The 15,990-nt window shown below is 52.8% G+C and overlaps 2 protein-coding genes across 2 annotated transcripts in view; one reads left to right on the top strand and one right to left on the bottom strand.

Moving 5' to 3' along the window:
* Positions 1-11,774, top strand: part of PINK1 (PTEN induced kinase 1) — a 20,522-nt gene extending 8,748 nt beyond the window's left edge. Inside the window, exons 2-8 of the mRNA XM_049617918.1 lie at positions 2,238-2,519; positions 4,128-4,228; positions 7,141-7,323; positions 7,847-8,010; positions 8,957-9,084; positions 9,380-9,616; positions 10,365-11,774. Coding sequence (XP_049473875.1) covers positions 2,238-2,519; positions 4,128-4,228; positions 7,141-7,323; positions 7,847-8,010; positions 8,957-9,084; positions 9,380-9,616; positions 10,365-10,622 — 1,353 coding nt within the window. The 3' untranslated portion in view covers positions 10,623-11,774. The remainder of the gene's footprint in view (positions 1-2,237; positions 2,520-4,127; positions 4,229-7,140; positions 7,324-7,846; positions 8,011-8,956; positions 9,085-9,379; positions 9,617-10,364) is intronic.
* Positions 11,775-12,138: 364 nt separating this feature from the next.
* The window catches only part of DDOST (dolichyl-diphosphooligosaccharide--protein glycosyltransferase non-catalytic subunit), a 4,753-nt gene continuing 901 nt past the window's right edge, over positions 12,139-15,990 (bottom strand). The window contains exons 2-10 of the mRNA XM_049618907.1: positions 15,917-15,989; positions 15,003-15,106; positions 14,774-14,868; positions 14,396-14,489; positions 13,980-14,128; positions 13,465-13,612; positions 12,866-12,986; positions 12,651-12,757; positions 12,139-12,559 (exon numbers count right to left, since the gene is read on the bottom strand). Coding sequence (XP_049474864.1) covers positions 12,410-12,559; positions 12,651-12,757; positions 12,866-12,986; positions 13,465-13,612; positions 13,980-14,128; positions 14,396-14,489; positions 14,774-14,868; positions 15,003-15,106; positions 15,917-15,989 — 1,041 coding nt within the window. The 3' untranslated portion in view covers positions 12,139-12,409. The remainder of the gene's footprint in view (positions 12,560-12,650; positions 12,758-12,865; positions 12,987-13,464; positions 13,613-13,979; positions 14,129-14,395; positions 14,490-14,773; positions 14,869-15,002; positions 15,107-15,916; position 15,990) is intronic.

Below are 15,990 nucleotides of genomic sequence, written 5' to 3'. Positions count from 1 at the left end.
CCCCCCCCCCCCCCCCCCCCCCGCTCTGTCCTTCCCCCACTCGTGCTCACGCTCTATCAAATAAATAAACTTAAAAAAATAATAGTAAGTAAAGCCTTCTGATATTTCTTCCCAAGAACCTTTCTACCAACTTCCCAAGATTCAACTTCTAAATGAAATCTTTTTTTTTTTTTTTTTTTTTTTTTTTTTTACTAATTAGGCTTGTTTATTTGGTATGTCAAATTACATGGGAAGCACTGTCAAATAAGTGAGGATAAACCTTAGATTGTATGAGTGGATGCTATAACTTTTCCAGAAATTGTATAAAATTCCTAAGGTTTTGATATGTGCTGGGGTAATGTCATCATTTGTAATTCCAATTATTAAAGTGTTGTGTCACAGAAAAACCATGGCCATTTTTTTAGTTTTCTGTCATTTATAGTTATTGTTTTACTCTGATGCTATTACAGATGGGTTTCAGCTTAAGGAGATTCATGGGAAGGCCTTTTGACAAATACGGGTCTCTCATACCAGTAAGATGATAAAGCCAAACTGAGTAAGAACTTCTGGAACTAACAGGAAAACCACTCAAACAGAGCGAGAATTAGTAACATGGGACTGAATGAATTGAGGAAGATAATGACTCTTGATTGAAACGCTGCTGGTTCTCTAATGTTTGCTCTTCCAGGTTTAAGGAAAGTGTTTTTCTCTTAAGCTATTATGACTTGCAGAAATTTGGTAGAATAATCCCTTTGTAAACAAACATGATACATTTATCTTTTTCTCCCCACCTGATCCCTCCAGATTCGGAAACTCTCAGTGAGTATTCTTATATTTTCATGGCAATGTATGTATTTGTATACGTTCAGTAAGAATCTGTTCTTAGGACAGGACACATTTGGAAACATTGGTTATATTATCAGGGCTTTGACTGGACTATCATATTTGAGGGAGACGTGCATTGACTCAGATATGAGCAGACAGCTTTAAGGAACTAAGGCTGACGTTTTGGAGCCAATGAAGTGCCTTGGAAAAATCAGCTTTGTACTTGCTTACAGGGTTCCCAGCAGGTCATTTTCTGGCAGGTGCAGGAACCTCGGGATATTTTAGGGACCTCAAGAAGAGAGGAACTTACCCGAATCTATAGGTATTGCAGACAGAGTCTGATGGCAAGTACTTGGCTTGGCTTCTTAGCCCTGAGAGGCTATGAAAAGTTCAGTCTGAAATTCTTTGAGAAGTTCCAGCAAAGCAGATTTAAAAAAAAAAAAAAAAAAGGCAAACTCTATATGGCTAGTCACTCTTGCAGTGCTCATGGAAATAATTAGGCCAATGTTGTTAAAGCTGGAGTCTTAATTTGGTTATTTTTGGTGGAAGTGGGGGTGATTTTAGGAAAAAAAATCAGACCTTTGTGGACGTTAGATGAACTGTGTTTGGATGTTTGTTGTTTGCCTCTTAAACTGGGCTGGATCGTGAATTCTGATTTCCTCCAGTGTCTGGTTATGATTCTCCAAACTAAGGTTTCCAATTTTCTCCTATTCCCATTCCCTAACACTGCCCTTTCTCCTGAAGCCCTGCAAACTGCACACTTGAGGTAGACTTCAGGCAGTTTAGGATTATTAGAGCCGTGTTGGAACCCAAGGAGGTAGCCGGTGCCCACGGCCCAGGACACCAGAAATCAGACTATTTGATTGCCCAGGGGGAACAATCGGGCAGATCCGGCCGCCGGGCTGGCAGCCCGTACAAAGCCTCCAAAACCCTTTGCGACGGCATTAGTAGCAGACACAGACTTGCCCAAACACCACCCTCGGATTCCTCTGAAGACCGGAGGAGAGCTGCCCGTCCACGGCTCCCGAGAACCACCCAGTGGCAGCTGCCTGCCAGGGTCCTTGCACGACAGACAGTGGTCTCTGAGATCAGAAGCCTCTGAGACTGTGCCGGGAGCTCAACAGGCAAGGTGTGCCAGCTGCAGAATTTAGAAGTTTTGGCCTCTTAACTAACAAGTGTTCTGTGTTGGGCCGTCTCTGTTTGCAGCGAAGGTACAGAGTTTGAGAAAACGTTCTTCCGAATAACGGGAGAGAAAGGTAGGTGGCCTGAGCCCAGGATGAGCAGTAAAACCCAGTTTGGTTGTGCTTTTATTAGCTCTTGATCCTGTCGGCGAAGACCTCGCCTGGCTCTGCCTCTCCCCCACTCCCCCGACTTCCCTTTACTTGAGCTTTATTAGGCACCTTGGCTCATCGCGCCTGTTTTGTTCCTCACAGGCAATTTTCACCCAGAAAAACAAGCTGCTCCCGGACCCACTGGACACCCGATGCTGGCAGGGCTTCCGGCTGGAGGAGTATGTGATAGGACAGCCCATTGGCAAGGGTTGCAGCGCAGCTGTGTACGAAGCCACCGTGCCTGTGCTGCCTCAGAGCCTGGAGGTGGCAAGGAGCATCGGGCTTCTTCCTGGCAGAGGCCCAGATACCGCTCCCCAGGAAGAGGAGCCGGCTTCCCGGGCCCCTGGCTTTCCCTTAGCCATCAAGATGATGTGGAACATCTCGGTGAGGAGGGGGCCTTTCGCCTTTGGGTTGGCCGTTTCTCAAAACGCCAGTCTTGGTGGACCCGATAGTGCCCTTTACCGGGAAGTAGACGGGCGGAGTCTCCACAGTACAGGCGCCTCAAATTGTGACAGTCGGCGAGTCGCCTGGGGATCGGGTTAAAAGGCAGATTCCGGTCAGCTGGTCTGGGGTCGGGGCTGAGATGCTGCCTTTCTCACAAGGTCCCGGGTGATGCCCGTGCTTCTAGAAGGTCTGTGCACCACACACAGGCGGCAAGGGCCTGAGCACCTGGGTTCTCATTTGTCAGTGCTGGTCCATTAGCTGGATTCAGGTGCGCAGTTTACCGCCACCCTCCCTCTTTCCCCTGACCTGCCTCACTCCGAGAGGAGAGGCCACACGCCTGTCCTCCAGACTCCCCCTTTAGCCTCACCTCCAGATCACAGGCTTGCTTGTCACCTCCCTGCCCTCAACTCTGGAAGGACGCAAAGCTTTGGGAAATTGAGTTTTTTCCCTCCACAAAAACAGATTTCTGTCTAATTTCTTTCCCTTATCACTATATAGATGGGTTTAGAAAATTAATTAAGACCTAATGTTCTTTCTCCTTCCCAGAGCATCCGTCCAAGCCTAAGAATGGGACACAGCTCATGCTGGACATTAAAGAATGCAGTTTCTTTCTTTCTTTTTTAAAGATTTTATTTGCAAGTAACCTTCACATCCAACGTGGGGCTTGAACTCAACAACCCCGAGATCCAGAGTTGCACGCTCCACTGACTGAGCCAGCCGGGTGCCCCACGAACGCAGTTTCTTGTTTTGATCTGGGGGATGAAGGTTATTAGACTATTGCCCTTCCCGGCTGGCTAATAGCTAACAAGTAGCCAAGTGCTTGGCCTGGGAAACATCCAGTGTTGGCATCAAACCTCCACTGATGGGCATGGCACCTACTGTGCTCACAAAAGCTAAAAGACTTAATGCCTGTAGGGTTCCTAACAGGTTCCACAGGGCCTGAGTGCCATTCATAATGAAACGAGGAAATAAGGTGTTTTTCCTCGTGTTTGGCTCTTTCTGCTGGAGGGGTGGGGAGGGCTGTCCTGTGATTCAGCACCACTTTATCCAGGGCGAGTTTGTCCAGCTCTGCCTGTCTGCTGAAGGCAGCCTGTCAGGGGGAGTCTTCGTGTGGCCAGTTTTGAGCCTGGTGGGGACTGGAGGCATTGACGGCAGTGAGAAAGAGCCCTGACCGTGACCATCTTGCCATCCCTTCCTGCCCTGGGCACCTGAGCTGCCCGGAGATTGAGGTGGGGTGTGGCAGCCCCCTGGGAGGTGGTGGGGGACAGTATCTCTTCCCTCTCAGGAGAGACTAGGCTTGGCTTGCCCCTTCAGAGAGTTTGGATTATCTTGAATGTCAAAACCAATTCTAGAGGCACCTGGCTGGCTCGGTTGTGGAGCATGTGACTCTTGATCTTGGGGTTGCGTGTTCAAGCCCCACGTTGGGTATAGAGATTACTTTAAGATTTTTTTTAAAAAATTCTAGGCAGTAGCTGTCTGGTCCAGATTACAAGGAAGACTCGGACTTGCTCTAGTCCACGTAACCCTGAATTCATGATTGTGTTGCAGGCAGGCTCTTCCAGTGAAGCCATCTTGAGCACAATGAGCCAGGAGCTAGTCCCAGCTAGTCGAGTGGCCTTGGCCGGGGAGTACGGAGCAGTCACTTACAGGTACGCACCCCTCTGCCTGCTGGACTGGCTGTGAGTTTCACGAGAGCAGAATCCTCCCGTGTCCTCGGCGTGGCATCATGTCGATCATAAATGCTCACTGAATGATGCGGCGAATGATGGATTTGTAGTTGCTGGATAATTTCACTTGGAGAGGATTGCAGATCATCTGACCCCAACTGAAGATGCAGATCTCCCAGAGAAGGCCATCCAAAAATGCCCAATTCAGAATGTTGGAAAGTTGATCTGATTGCTCTTAAGCAATGCCCAGGTGGAATGCCGCCTCTCCGTCGCTGAACTCCATCCCCAGCAGAGGTAGCACTCATTCCACTAACAGCGGCAATGCCAGAAGATTAAAAGGTGGGGGGCTTGGTCCCCAAGAGTTGTGTGTGACAGAGGAGCCGGACAAGGTGGGAGCAGAGGCCGGGGAGGTAAGCGCTACCTACGGCCGTGTGTGCTCAGGCGCTGGGGGAGCGCGAACGGATGGGCCTCTTGAAGCGACCGTCAGTGCCGCCTTTGGAAGGATGAGGAGGCACCACCTGGGCAGGAGGGAAGGCAGAGAGGCCTTCTCCACAGAGAGAAGAAGGGGTGGACGGCAGCCCATGCTCCTCGTGCTTTGTAAGCGCCAGGTGTGCGGTGGTGAGGATCGACGCTGAGCGGGTGACAGAGACACGTGTGGTCACTTCACGATTGTGGACCGCCAGCAGGGGCTGCATTTGGCAACTTACCGGAGGGTTAGTTTCTAGACCCAATGCTGTCAGAAACGGGAAGGTAGACACAGGGACTTGAGAAGACACATGGAAAGCCCCTTCTATGGTTTGGAAGGCTCCCCGTGACTGGGGGTTCTTAGTATCGTCCTCCTCTCCTTAGTCCTTTGTAGGGAAAAGTGGGTGTCTGCATGTCTGCTGCTTTCTGAGGGGTACAGCTGTCTTCGGGCGGCTTTCTGGGTTCACCTCGGCCTGCTGACATGCTGTCGGGTAGCTCACGTGAGCACCAATGCCTCTGTGGTGGAGGGGCCGCCCAGACCTCCCATCTGAAGCGGTCCTCGTCTCTCACCAGTCCCTCACCCTGCTTTAATTTGTCTTCACGGCATTTATCCCCATTTGACCTTAAATCACAGATGTCTGTCTATTCTCTCTCCCGCTGTCCTAGAAGCTCTTGAGGGCAGGGCTTTTCTGTTTTGTTTGCTGTGTACCCTTGCAGCTCAGTAAATGTCCATTGGATGATTCCGTGAATATGGCATCAGTGACTCAGGAGACATTAGTGACTCAGGAGAAACGGTCTCCGTCCCTGAGAGCACTTCTGTTTCTACCTAGCCTCTGCTCATCCAGGGACCTCAGGCTCGGACCTTTGTGATCTGCTCCTCCCGCTTCTCCCCCCGACGCGTACACTCTGTACTCCGCCGTATCGAATCCATAAGGCCCTCCTCCAGATGCACCGCACTCCTCCTTGCCTGTCTTCCTACGTTGCAGTTAGCTGTACTCGGGCTGCCCTCCCCACAGCCTCCTGCCCCACTCCAGGCCTCCACACACACATACCTTACACGGACACGCTCATTCCCAGGCTCCCACGGCAACCGAGCCGAGCTTTCCCACTGTGGCACAGACCACCCTGAACTGTGATCCTCCCGATTCTGTTACTAGCTCCAGTGCCCCAAGGCTAGGAACACTTTAACCCCCTTGATTGCACGCAGGGGTGCACTCAGATGGACTGGAGAGTGAGAGCAGTAGGAGGCCACCTGTGGACTGGCTCTACAAAGCTCGGGAACGGAGGCGGATCCTCGGATGGGGGTGGCCATCTTGCTCCCTCAGTGTTGTCTTCATGTTTTTGGGTTTCTCCTCCACTCTGAACTCTCTCACCCGGTGTCCTTCTTTCTTCCCCCATAGCTCCTCTGTTCCTGTGTGCCTTTGATCACATGGGTGACTTTTGGCCGGCACCTTCCACCGTCAGTTCCATTGCTGACTGCTAGATTACCGCCATGTTTTTTCATTAATGTTCCTCCAAGAGAGAATCTAACCAGCCCCCTTCCCTTTTCCCACCAACCGTTTGGGTCTCCGATGTGACTGCAGGCTCCTTGCCCTTAGGTCAGGTGCCCACCCAGTCAGTAGTGCCTGAGGGGTGGGGCTGATACATAGCAGGCCGACTCACACCATCCAGAACACGGCCACTGTGCGCCAGCAGGCCTGTGGGTGTGGGGATCCCTGAGGAGGAGGTCTGGGCAGGCAAGTGATGGCTGTACTACAACCTGCATCTGTGCCGATTCATTTATTCAACCAAGGTTTATTGAGCTCATACTCCATGTTAAGGGTTAGAACTTGGCAATCATAGGGGCGTCTGGGTGGCTCAGTCAGTTGAGCATCTGACTTTGGCTCAGGTCATGATCTCGCAGTTCACGAGTTGGAGGCCTGCATCGGGCTGTGTGCTGACAGCTCAGAGTCTTGAGCCTGCTTTGGATTCTGTGTCTCCTTCTCTCTCTGAAATAAACATTAAAAAAAAAAAAAAAAAAAAAAAACCACCTTGCGATCATAGAGATTCTGGGTCCTTTGTAAGTATTAACAACCTTACAAGGTGTGTTACTACCCTATTCCCTTTGGCAGTTGAGACTGAGCGCAGAGAAGTAACCTGACCAAGGGCTTACAGTGGCCGACCTGGAACTCAAACCAGAGTCAGATTCCAGAGTCTCTTGACCACTGTATTCCGCAGCATGGGATGGATGGATGGACAGATGGATGGGCCAGCGGAGTCCTCAAATGTGATTAGTCATGTTTATGGGTTTGTTTTTTCACTCTTAACACCAGGCTCTGCACCTGACACAAAGCAGATCTGTACTAAGTGTTTGATAAAAATGGGTGATTAAATGTCAGTATTTATCGTGGTATAATTATCTTTCCGTTTGTCTCATTTGGCTGAACTAGAAAGTCCAAGGGAAGTCCCAAGCAACTGGCCCCTCACCCCAACATCATCCGGGTCTTCCGTGCCTTCACCTCTTCTGTACCACTGCTGCCAGGGGCCCTGGTCGACTACCCTGATGTGCTGCCGCCACGTCTTCACCCCGAAGGCCTGGGCCACGGGCGGACGCTCTTCCTCGTTATGAAGAAGTAAGTAGGAGGCGGCCCCTGGCCCTGTGCACCTGCAGCCCCCGGGGTGGCAGGGAGGAGGCACCTCGTCCTTCTGTAGGGCAAGGCCATGGCGAGGGCAGACTGCCCTAGAGAGCAGCGTCCCTCTAGGATGATTTTTCATGAAAATAGAACTTCGTCTTCACTTAGAACATCGTTTTCACCTAGTGTTTTTAGTACATTTGATTCTTGCTCCTTCTCTACGGCCTGCCTTACCAGTTGCGTGTGTCTTGTTTAACACAGAAAGTTCTCTTTCCTTGCTCTCTGTACCTACTGGCATTGCTGTGATGGGCATTTTAAGGAAAGAGTGTCTGCTCCATTACTTTCATCACGTGGGGCCCGAGCTCTCACTTCCTATTTCAGGGTAATGGGTGGGAACAGAAAGGATACTTGAGGGAGAAAAGATTAAGAAACTCCACAATGAGGAAGGATCATCCTCCTAATCGTAAGATGCTGGGGACCAATGATGTGTGATAGCCAGAGGCCCTGTCACCCTCTCCACCAGCTACCCCTGCACCCTGCGCCAGTACCTTCGTATGAACACCCCGAGCCCCCGCCTCGCCACCGTGATGATCCTGCAGCTCCTGGAGGGGGTGGATCATCTGGTTCAACAGGGCGTCGCGCACAGAGACTTGAAATCTGACAACATTCTCGTGGAGCTGGACGCAGGTGGGTCCCTGCCCTACCTCACAGCCATCCGGGGCGCACCAGACTCATGTCTGCAAACATTTAAGGACCCTTCAGGTCCTTTTTGACTTTGTATGTTCTGTTACACGTTGTCTTAATTTCACTCTTTGCACAAGAGGGGAGCAATCTCTCCTTCAAAATGGAGGCCTTTGTTCTCTTTGTAGGGCTTGTGGAATGATTCCTTTCTGTGGCCCACTTACAGAACACAAGACTCGGTGGCAGAAGTTCTCTTAAAGTAAAAGAGAGGTAGTAGACTGTAGCTCAGTAGAAAAAAGCATTTTCAGACAGTGAGAGCTGTCCAAAGGTAAGCCCAGCTGCCCCTGGGGATCCCAAGTTCCCCACGCTGGAGGCACTGAAGTAGAGGCTAGATGGCCCCTTACCTGGGCTGTTTTAAAGGAGATTTGTACGTCTGCTAAGTTTTGAACTAGATTGAAAATAAGAGGCAATTAAATTGCTAGAGGAACTAGGTTTTTAAAGAAAGTCTGTGTGAATACTTTTACAGACAACTAAATCCTAATGGACCGGTTTCTTGGGTTTGGATTTGGGGTTTCAAGTTCAGATCAAAGATTCTTGGGCTGGTAAGAGCTCTTAGAGATCATCTGAGCCCAGCACCATCTGCTGTGTAAACCATGAGCAGCTCGTTCAGTCCTGGGCTAGCTCCGATTACTTGCTTAGATTGAGCCAAGCTTTTATCCAGTTGTTTGGGGCTTTGATTTCCTGGAGGCATTTCCGTGCTCACTTAGCCGGCCCTCCCGTTGAGCTCTCTGGGGACAGGGTAGCCATCCAGGCCTGGCCAGCCTGCGCTCCTGGACCAACGTGGAGTCCTTGTAAACCCCTCTCACCCATGTCTTGACGGTGGCCGTGGTGGGGATCACAGGAAGGCCTCTCGGAGGGGCCGGCCACTTACCTCTGCCTGTCCCTTCCCCAGATGGCTGCCCCTGGTTGGTGATCACAGATTTTGGTTGCTGCCTGGCTGACGAGCGCATTGGCCTGCAGCTGCCTTTCACCAGCTGGTATGTGGACCGGGGCGGAAACGGCTGCCTGATGGCTCCTGAGGTGAGTCCCGCTGAGCAGGTCTTGTGCCATCAGCAAACATACTTCTCCACCGTGCTTCCACTGAGAGGACAAGACTGACTTCCTCATTATTTACTCAACACCTCCATCTTTTCTGACCCTTAATTTGGCACAAGTCCCCTGCAACCTGAGTAGATTCTCGTGGGTCCTAGCCACAGCTCAAATTCTGGGTTCTTGGGACAGAGTTCCGGTGAGCCCAGGAGTCAGATGCTGTGCCGGAACGTGAATGCGTTCTAGGTGCCAGCAGCGTGAAGCTCACTCATTGCTTTCCTAACAGGTGTCCACAGCCTGCCCGGGCCCCCGAGCGGTGATTGACTACGGCAAAGCCGATGCCTGGGCAGTGGGTGCACTCGCCTACGAAATCTTCGGGCTCTCTAATCCCTTTTACGGCCAGGGCAGGGCCCACCTTGAAAGCCGCAGTTACCAGGAGGCTCAGCTGCCCGCACTGCCCAAGTCGGTGCCTCTAGAAGCAAGACAGTTGGTGAGGTCACTGCTCCGGCGAGAGGCCAGCAAGGTGAGGCTGTCCCCAGGTCTTGCAGGAGTCGTGTGAAAGTTCACGTTCCAGAGTAAAGACCAGGTTTGGGCAAGACTAGAGTCACCGATAGCTCCTCTGTCCTAACCAAGTTTGTACAGGAGAACAAACTTTAGTATAAATAGGAGTAGGGGAGGTGGCCACCAGATTACAGTTCCAGCAACGCAACTTGTCTTGGCTTCAGTGGCTTCAGTTACTTAGAGGGAAGAAGATGCATTTTTAAGAAATGTTTAACAGAGTTGTAGCTTCTAGGAACAGCCGACATCTAATGAAACAGAGGTGAGGCCTCGCCCAAGAGCAGATCTGGACCGGCCCAGGCCCAGGCCAGGCGGCATGCCTAGGGAAGAGCACAAAGGCAGACACGGTTCAAACCCCTGTCCTCCCGCCTCCCTGCCACCGCACAGCATGTGCTCAGTGCCACCGGTTACTAAGTGAGGAGAGGTCATCCACAGGCGGCTCGTGGCCCTTCCTTGACGGGGAGGCTATTTCCACAACACACGTGGCCTGCGGCAGCTTTGTGCACCTGGAGAAGCCTGCAGCACGGAGGGCTAGCAGCCAGCGTGTGTCAGGAGAGCGAAGGGTGTTGTAGGAAGGAGAGACGTGGGGTGGACAAGAATTTGGGGCCGGAGAAGGGAGGACCCTGAAATGAGGATTCATTAACGGATCGGGTTTGGGGCCACGTGCTTTGCCAGCCACATGTTCTAAGCTTCCGCTTCCCTGCCTGTTGCAGAGACCGTCTGCCCGAGTGGCTGCTAATGTGCTTCATTTAAGCCTCTGGGGGGAACACACCCTGGCCCTGAAGAATCTGAAACTAGACAAGATGGTCGGCTGGCTCCTCCAACAGTCCGCTGCCACTTTACTGGCCAACAGCCTCACGGGGAAGAGCTGCGTGGAGACAAAGATGAAGATGTTATTTCTGGCCAACCTGGAGTATGAAACGCTGTGCCAGGCAGCCCTGCTCCTCTGCTCCTGGAGGGCAGCCCCGTAAGGGCCCTGCTGTAGCTGAATTACTAAAAGAACTCAGCAGCATCGTGTGGTGATGGTCTGTGAATGGGCAGAGCTCCCAGGAGTGAGGGCGGGAGCAGGAGAGCAGATGGCGTAGGGAGGGCTGGTCAGCCCCGGAGAAGGCCTCCGGTTTGGCAAATGGAAGGAACAGCTAGCTCACGTCCAAGTTCAGTCCGTAGCTACTAACTCACCCTAGCCGTGCCATCTTAGGTGCTCACGTAACCTGTGTGGTCTGACGTTCTCACGGGCAGTCGAGGAGCTGGCAAACGGACTGTCGGGGCTACGCCACTGTTGTCGTAGCGGCAGAAGCAGTCTTAAATATGTAAATACACCGAAATTTGAATTTCACGGGTAACTAATACTTTAATTTTTTCCAACTATTTGAAAACCCGAAAAACAGGCAGCAGGCCAGACTGGCCCACACGTCAGAGTTTGCCAACCCCTGGTCTAGATGAATTCAAAAGGCCTAATTCTAAAAAGACACCCTGATTAATCACAAGGCCCCTTGTGTGTAAATGCTAATAGAAGGTGAGAAGACCGGAGCACACAGCCAGAGGCATGCATTCTCTGCGGCAAATGAGAAGGAGGAGTGAGGTGTTACCTGCTGACAAAAAGCCCTCATGGGCCTCTGCGAAGCCGGTGGCTGAGCTGGTCTGTTAGGTCTGGAGGTGAGGCTGAGTGAGGCCCAGACGTGTGCCTCCCCCCCACCTTCCAGAGGGCCCAGCAAGGCCGTGCCTGTTGGTGGCAGAGCATGACTCCAGGAAGGGACTGCGGCTTGTCTGAGAGCGGCAGCCATGAATCAGCCTGCGTGCTTCCTGAGCTAAGGCAGACATCTGCCCAGGTCGGTATATTCGGGTGTCAGAATGAAAACATCCAGTGAGGCCTGAGAAGTAGGAAGCCTCTGCACTTCAGTCATGCATTCTGGAAAGCTCTGGGGTGTCTCTGCGGAAGCATTTCCACTGAGCTCCTCCAGCTACTAAATCGAGTCTAGTGGAGCTAGAAGTAATGAAGAAATGGAAGTTAACCGTGTAGTGTTTTATTGCTAATCAGCCTTTTGACCAGCATTTCTTATAGAAATCGTGAAGAATTAAATGCACATTTTCAACTGCAGAAGACGTTATTTGCTTTGAATTGAGTACGTGGCTTTAAGAGTGATCTTTATACACCGTAATAGAGAACAATGAGGAAGGGATTTCACGTGATTTTACACCTGCTTTTTAGGACTACAGCTACTGACTAAAAGCAAGGTGAACGTATATTTTAGGTTCCTTTCAAAGAAGCAATTCTGTAATTCTATTAAGTCAAGCGCTGTTACCCCAATTTCCCCACCGGCCTCAGTGCGTTATTAACCTTCTCTTCTCCCCCGAGAAGCGAGGAAGTGTCGTGATTTCACACTTAAGGAAAATACGGTTGGCGACACTTAGAGGCCACTTACTATTTTGTGTCTTGTTGCTGAACAGCATCCCCACCACAGCAAAGCACACGGGAGCCACATCAAATTGGAGGGCAAGGCTTCTTTTTATCTTAGAAATGAGAGTGACCAAACATGGAAAATACCACTTAGCATTAGGTGGAAAAAACATAAAAATCACCCCCCAACCCCCACCCCCACGGTACTCAGTGCCGTGTCTCCCACTGAGGTGAGACTCTGCCACTGTCCCACAGCTTAAAAAAACAAACAAGTGAAACACACACAACACCATAAAAAGACAACCCAACCCTACGTAACCCCCATCTGCATGTTTTGAGGAGTCCCAGGGCTCGGCCGCCTCAGTCGGACTTCTCCTTCTCCTTCATGTGCAAGAAGACCGTGCTGAAGATAAAGAGCCCCAGCATCATGGAGAAGGCGCTGGCGTAGTACGGGTAGGCCGAGGGGATGAAGCGCTCGTACTGCGTGTGTTGGAGCGGCCGCACCGACACCTGCAACACGACAGAGGGGACAGGCCCCGGCCACTCAGCAGCCCAGGCGAGGCCCACTCCGGCCGAAAAGGGGACCGTGACTTTGGCTCACCTGAGTGGAAGAGTGCAAGTGCGTGTAGCCTAGCCGGTTGTAATCCACTTTAAACTGGAACACTCCATACACATCGGGCAACTTGAACTGGACGCTGTATTTGCCACCTGTGGGGGGAGCCGAGACCACCAGGAGGGGTGTCTCCGTCAGCCTCACGAGAGCGAGCACCGCGGGACCATCGTCCTGCCGCTGTCCCCCGTGAGAGCACTACTTGCCTTTCTTCTTCAAGAAGGTCCTCACGAAAGGATCGATGCGGACAAACTCTAGCTGGATGTCATCACCATCAAAGGGGACCCATCTGCCATTTGAGAGCTGCTCAATCACGATGCTGTACTCCTGAGACGACAGGCCGGTCGGCCGGGGGAGTCACCACCCTCGGAGCAGCACCGAGTCCCTCGTGGACCCGGCAGGAACCCCCAGGCGAGCCCCCGCTCCCCATCCCGCTAATGCCCCTCTCCACACCTCGGCCCTGGACCACCACCGTCTGCACCCAGACTGCCCCACTCGCGGACGGGCCGGGCACCATCAGGGAGCCCTGCCGCCACCTTCACTGCAGTCTCCACCCCTCTCCCCCCAACCAGCAGAACGCACCAGCAAAGCCCTCCCGCTTCTACACCTCCACGACAAACCCACACCTCTTCACGCCTCTTTAGACACTGGCTTGTGCACCGGGCCCTCTGCACCTACGCTTTCTTAGGAGTAGAGATTAATTTATTCATCCTTATTTAGGCCACTAAATATTCAATAAACGCTTCTGAGCTAAAGCAACCTGGCCCAAACCACAGGGGTCCCTCCTGCTCCAAGACGCTCTTACCACTAGGTCGGTGACGGTGTAGGCGTTGGGTGGGGCGGTCTCACCCACCCGATGGTGGGACACGGGCCCCACACGGAGGACACCCTCCTCCTTGAACACCCAGCGGGAGAGGGCCACAGCTAGCTCGTAGTTGCCCGTCTGGGAATACCTGCAGAAGGGGCAAACGGGAGGCTAGGGGCCCGGAACCGACTTGTTTACAGCGATGCCTGACAGTCACGATCCATGGAGACAAACTGCCTGAAACTAGCTTCTGCCTGGAGACCATATGTATCTAGGTATCCTGCTTCAAGGGAACAGGGAAAAGAGGTCAGGTGGTGTTGCTGTGGGGTCACCTTCACAACAAACACACTCGCTGAAACATCTCCGGGTAAGCCGCTGCCACCTTGAAAAGTCTAGGGTACCAACACAGCAACGAAGTCTTCAACCCAAAGACACCTGGCCTCCGACGCTTCCAGCTGGAAAGCTCCTCCTTCCCCAGCACCAGACCACACGCCCCCGAGCCCGCCAGCACCCACCTCTGGGAGCCGGGCGCAGCCTTCTGCACCGCCGAGTTGAAGAAGGCATCGCTGAAGAAGTCCAGGGAGCCGCTGAAGACGACCCGGGCGTTGTTCCTGGCCTGGAGCCCAGCAATGAGCAGGGTGTTCTTCCCCACCGCGTGGGGGTACTGGGAACAACAGAGGGCTGTCATCCAGGAGAGCCCGGGGAAAGGACAGGCAGCTGGGCCTCTGGGGCAAGAGGACAGCAGGCCGGACGTCAACCTGAGGGCGGCACCGGAGGCCCCGACGCCTCTGCCCCTTCCTGCTCCCAGCAACCTCTCCTTCACCAGCCTCCGCCCCGTGTGCTCTCCTGCTTACTCCTGCCCGTCTTCACATAAAGGGCCTTGCCGCTGGGCCCGGGACCCGGAGGCCTCAAGGCTGCAACGGCCCCTCACCTGGGTGATAGGTTTATCCGGGAAGAAGGAGTAAGACGTGGAGGAGCCCGTCAGGATGTCCAACACCAAAGGATTGTCAGGATCGGCCACCATCCTACAGAAGCAAAGGAGAACACCCCACAGGGACCCTGAGAACTGAGCTCAAGGACCTGGGTCCCGAAGGGTCACTTCTTCACAGGGACGAGTCCTGCTTTCTCAGCAGTCGCGCGCCTGCTACACCACTAGCTCTCCTCTCGCTGCAACAACGAAGTCTGACTCTGAGTGTCCTAAATTAATCTCTCCCCTCTCCTCCAGGGATAGGAATGCCCCTAAACCATCAAGGGTGGGTTAGTTTCCCATCCTCCCCAGGTTTCTAGCGCCCTGGGCCTGCTCACTCACCCAACACCTCGAAAGAGGATGGGGTTCAGAGATGATCTCCCAACAATGGTCGGGGCCTTCAGCAGGTTCTCGGGGTCGGCCACAATGAGCGTGTGCTGCGGCAACAGAGGGAGATGGGGGTCAGGAAAAGGCGCCTCCACGCCAGGGACTCCCTTCCTACTCCCTCTCGGTTTCCAGGCTGAGCCCTGGTGGAAGGGCCCCAAACCTGGAAGGTAACGGGCCTGATTACCTGGCCAAGGTCTGAGATGTCGTAGTTGTGATGGTCAATGACGGCTGTTTTCTCCTCGTCGAACTCGATCCCACACTCACTGCCCAGCTCTCGAAGAGGGTCACCTGCAAAGACCCAAGAAATGCCTGGTTTAACCCTTACAGGTGGGCCCTGGGCCAAGCAGTGTCGCTTCCCTGGCCTCCTGGTGACTCGCCCTCTCCCGGTCACCCTTAGGCCCTGCCACTTCCCCAGGCCGTGCTCAGCCCCAACTGGACAGCTGGACAACAGCACGGTTTTCTGCCTGCAGGGGTCAGAACCTGAATCAGTAACACGGAGAACCACCTGGTCCTCTGCCCACAAATACACAAAACCCCCCATTGAGGCAAAGTCATAACCTCAGGCAGACTTGACCTGAATGAGCCTGGCTTCACGGGACTTCTCTCCTCCTCCTCATCACCCCAGTCTGCCAACACTGGGAAAAACAAAATGAGACTGGCCGGGTGCTGACACCAACCAAAGCTGCGGGATACGCGTGCAGGCTCCAGAATACTGCTCTCTCCCTACTTCCAAGTATGTTTGAAAATTTCCCAAATAGGGAACAACAACAAAAAAACAATCTGTCAAATTACTCTGGGTTCTGCCCAAGTAGCCAGCCCCATCTTTTCTTTCTGTAAGGGAAGGCCCACCAACACAAACAAAAACAAAGGGAAAAAACCAAACTGGGAAAAAACAGGGTTCCCAGCCCATAAAAGGCCCCACATCTCCCTGGTCCTGGTGACAGGAAAGCACAGGAGGAGGTGAATGGCTCTGTAGTTCCCTCGCTCCCTGACCAGGCCCACCCAGTGAACACCAATCTGGCAACTTCCATTTGTAAAGCTTGCCAAGCTTCCTGGAGAAACGCTGGAAAGCACCAGACCTTCGCAGGTCAGACTTACCAATGTCTGAGCTGGCAGCTACCAGGACACTGCCTCCACCGTCAATAAAGGTACTGATGGTCTCCACGTTGATG

This window comes from Panthera uncia (genome assembly GCF_023721935.1).
Source record: "Panthera uncia isolate 11264 chromosome C1 unlocalized genomic scaffold, Puncia_PCG_1.0 HiC_scaffold_4, whole genome shotgun sequence".
Classification (NCBI taxonomy): Eukaryota; Metazoa; Chordata; class Mammalia; order Carnivora; family Felidae; genus Panthera; species Panthera uncia.
This window is presented reverse-complemented; position numbering and strand designations above follow the sequence as displayed.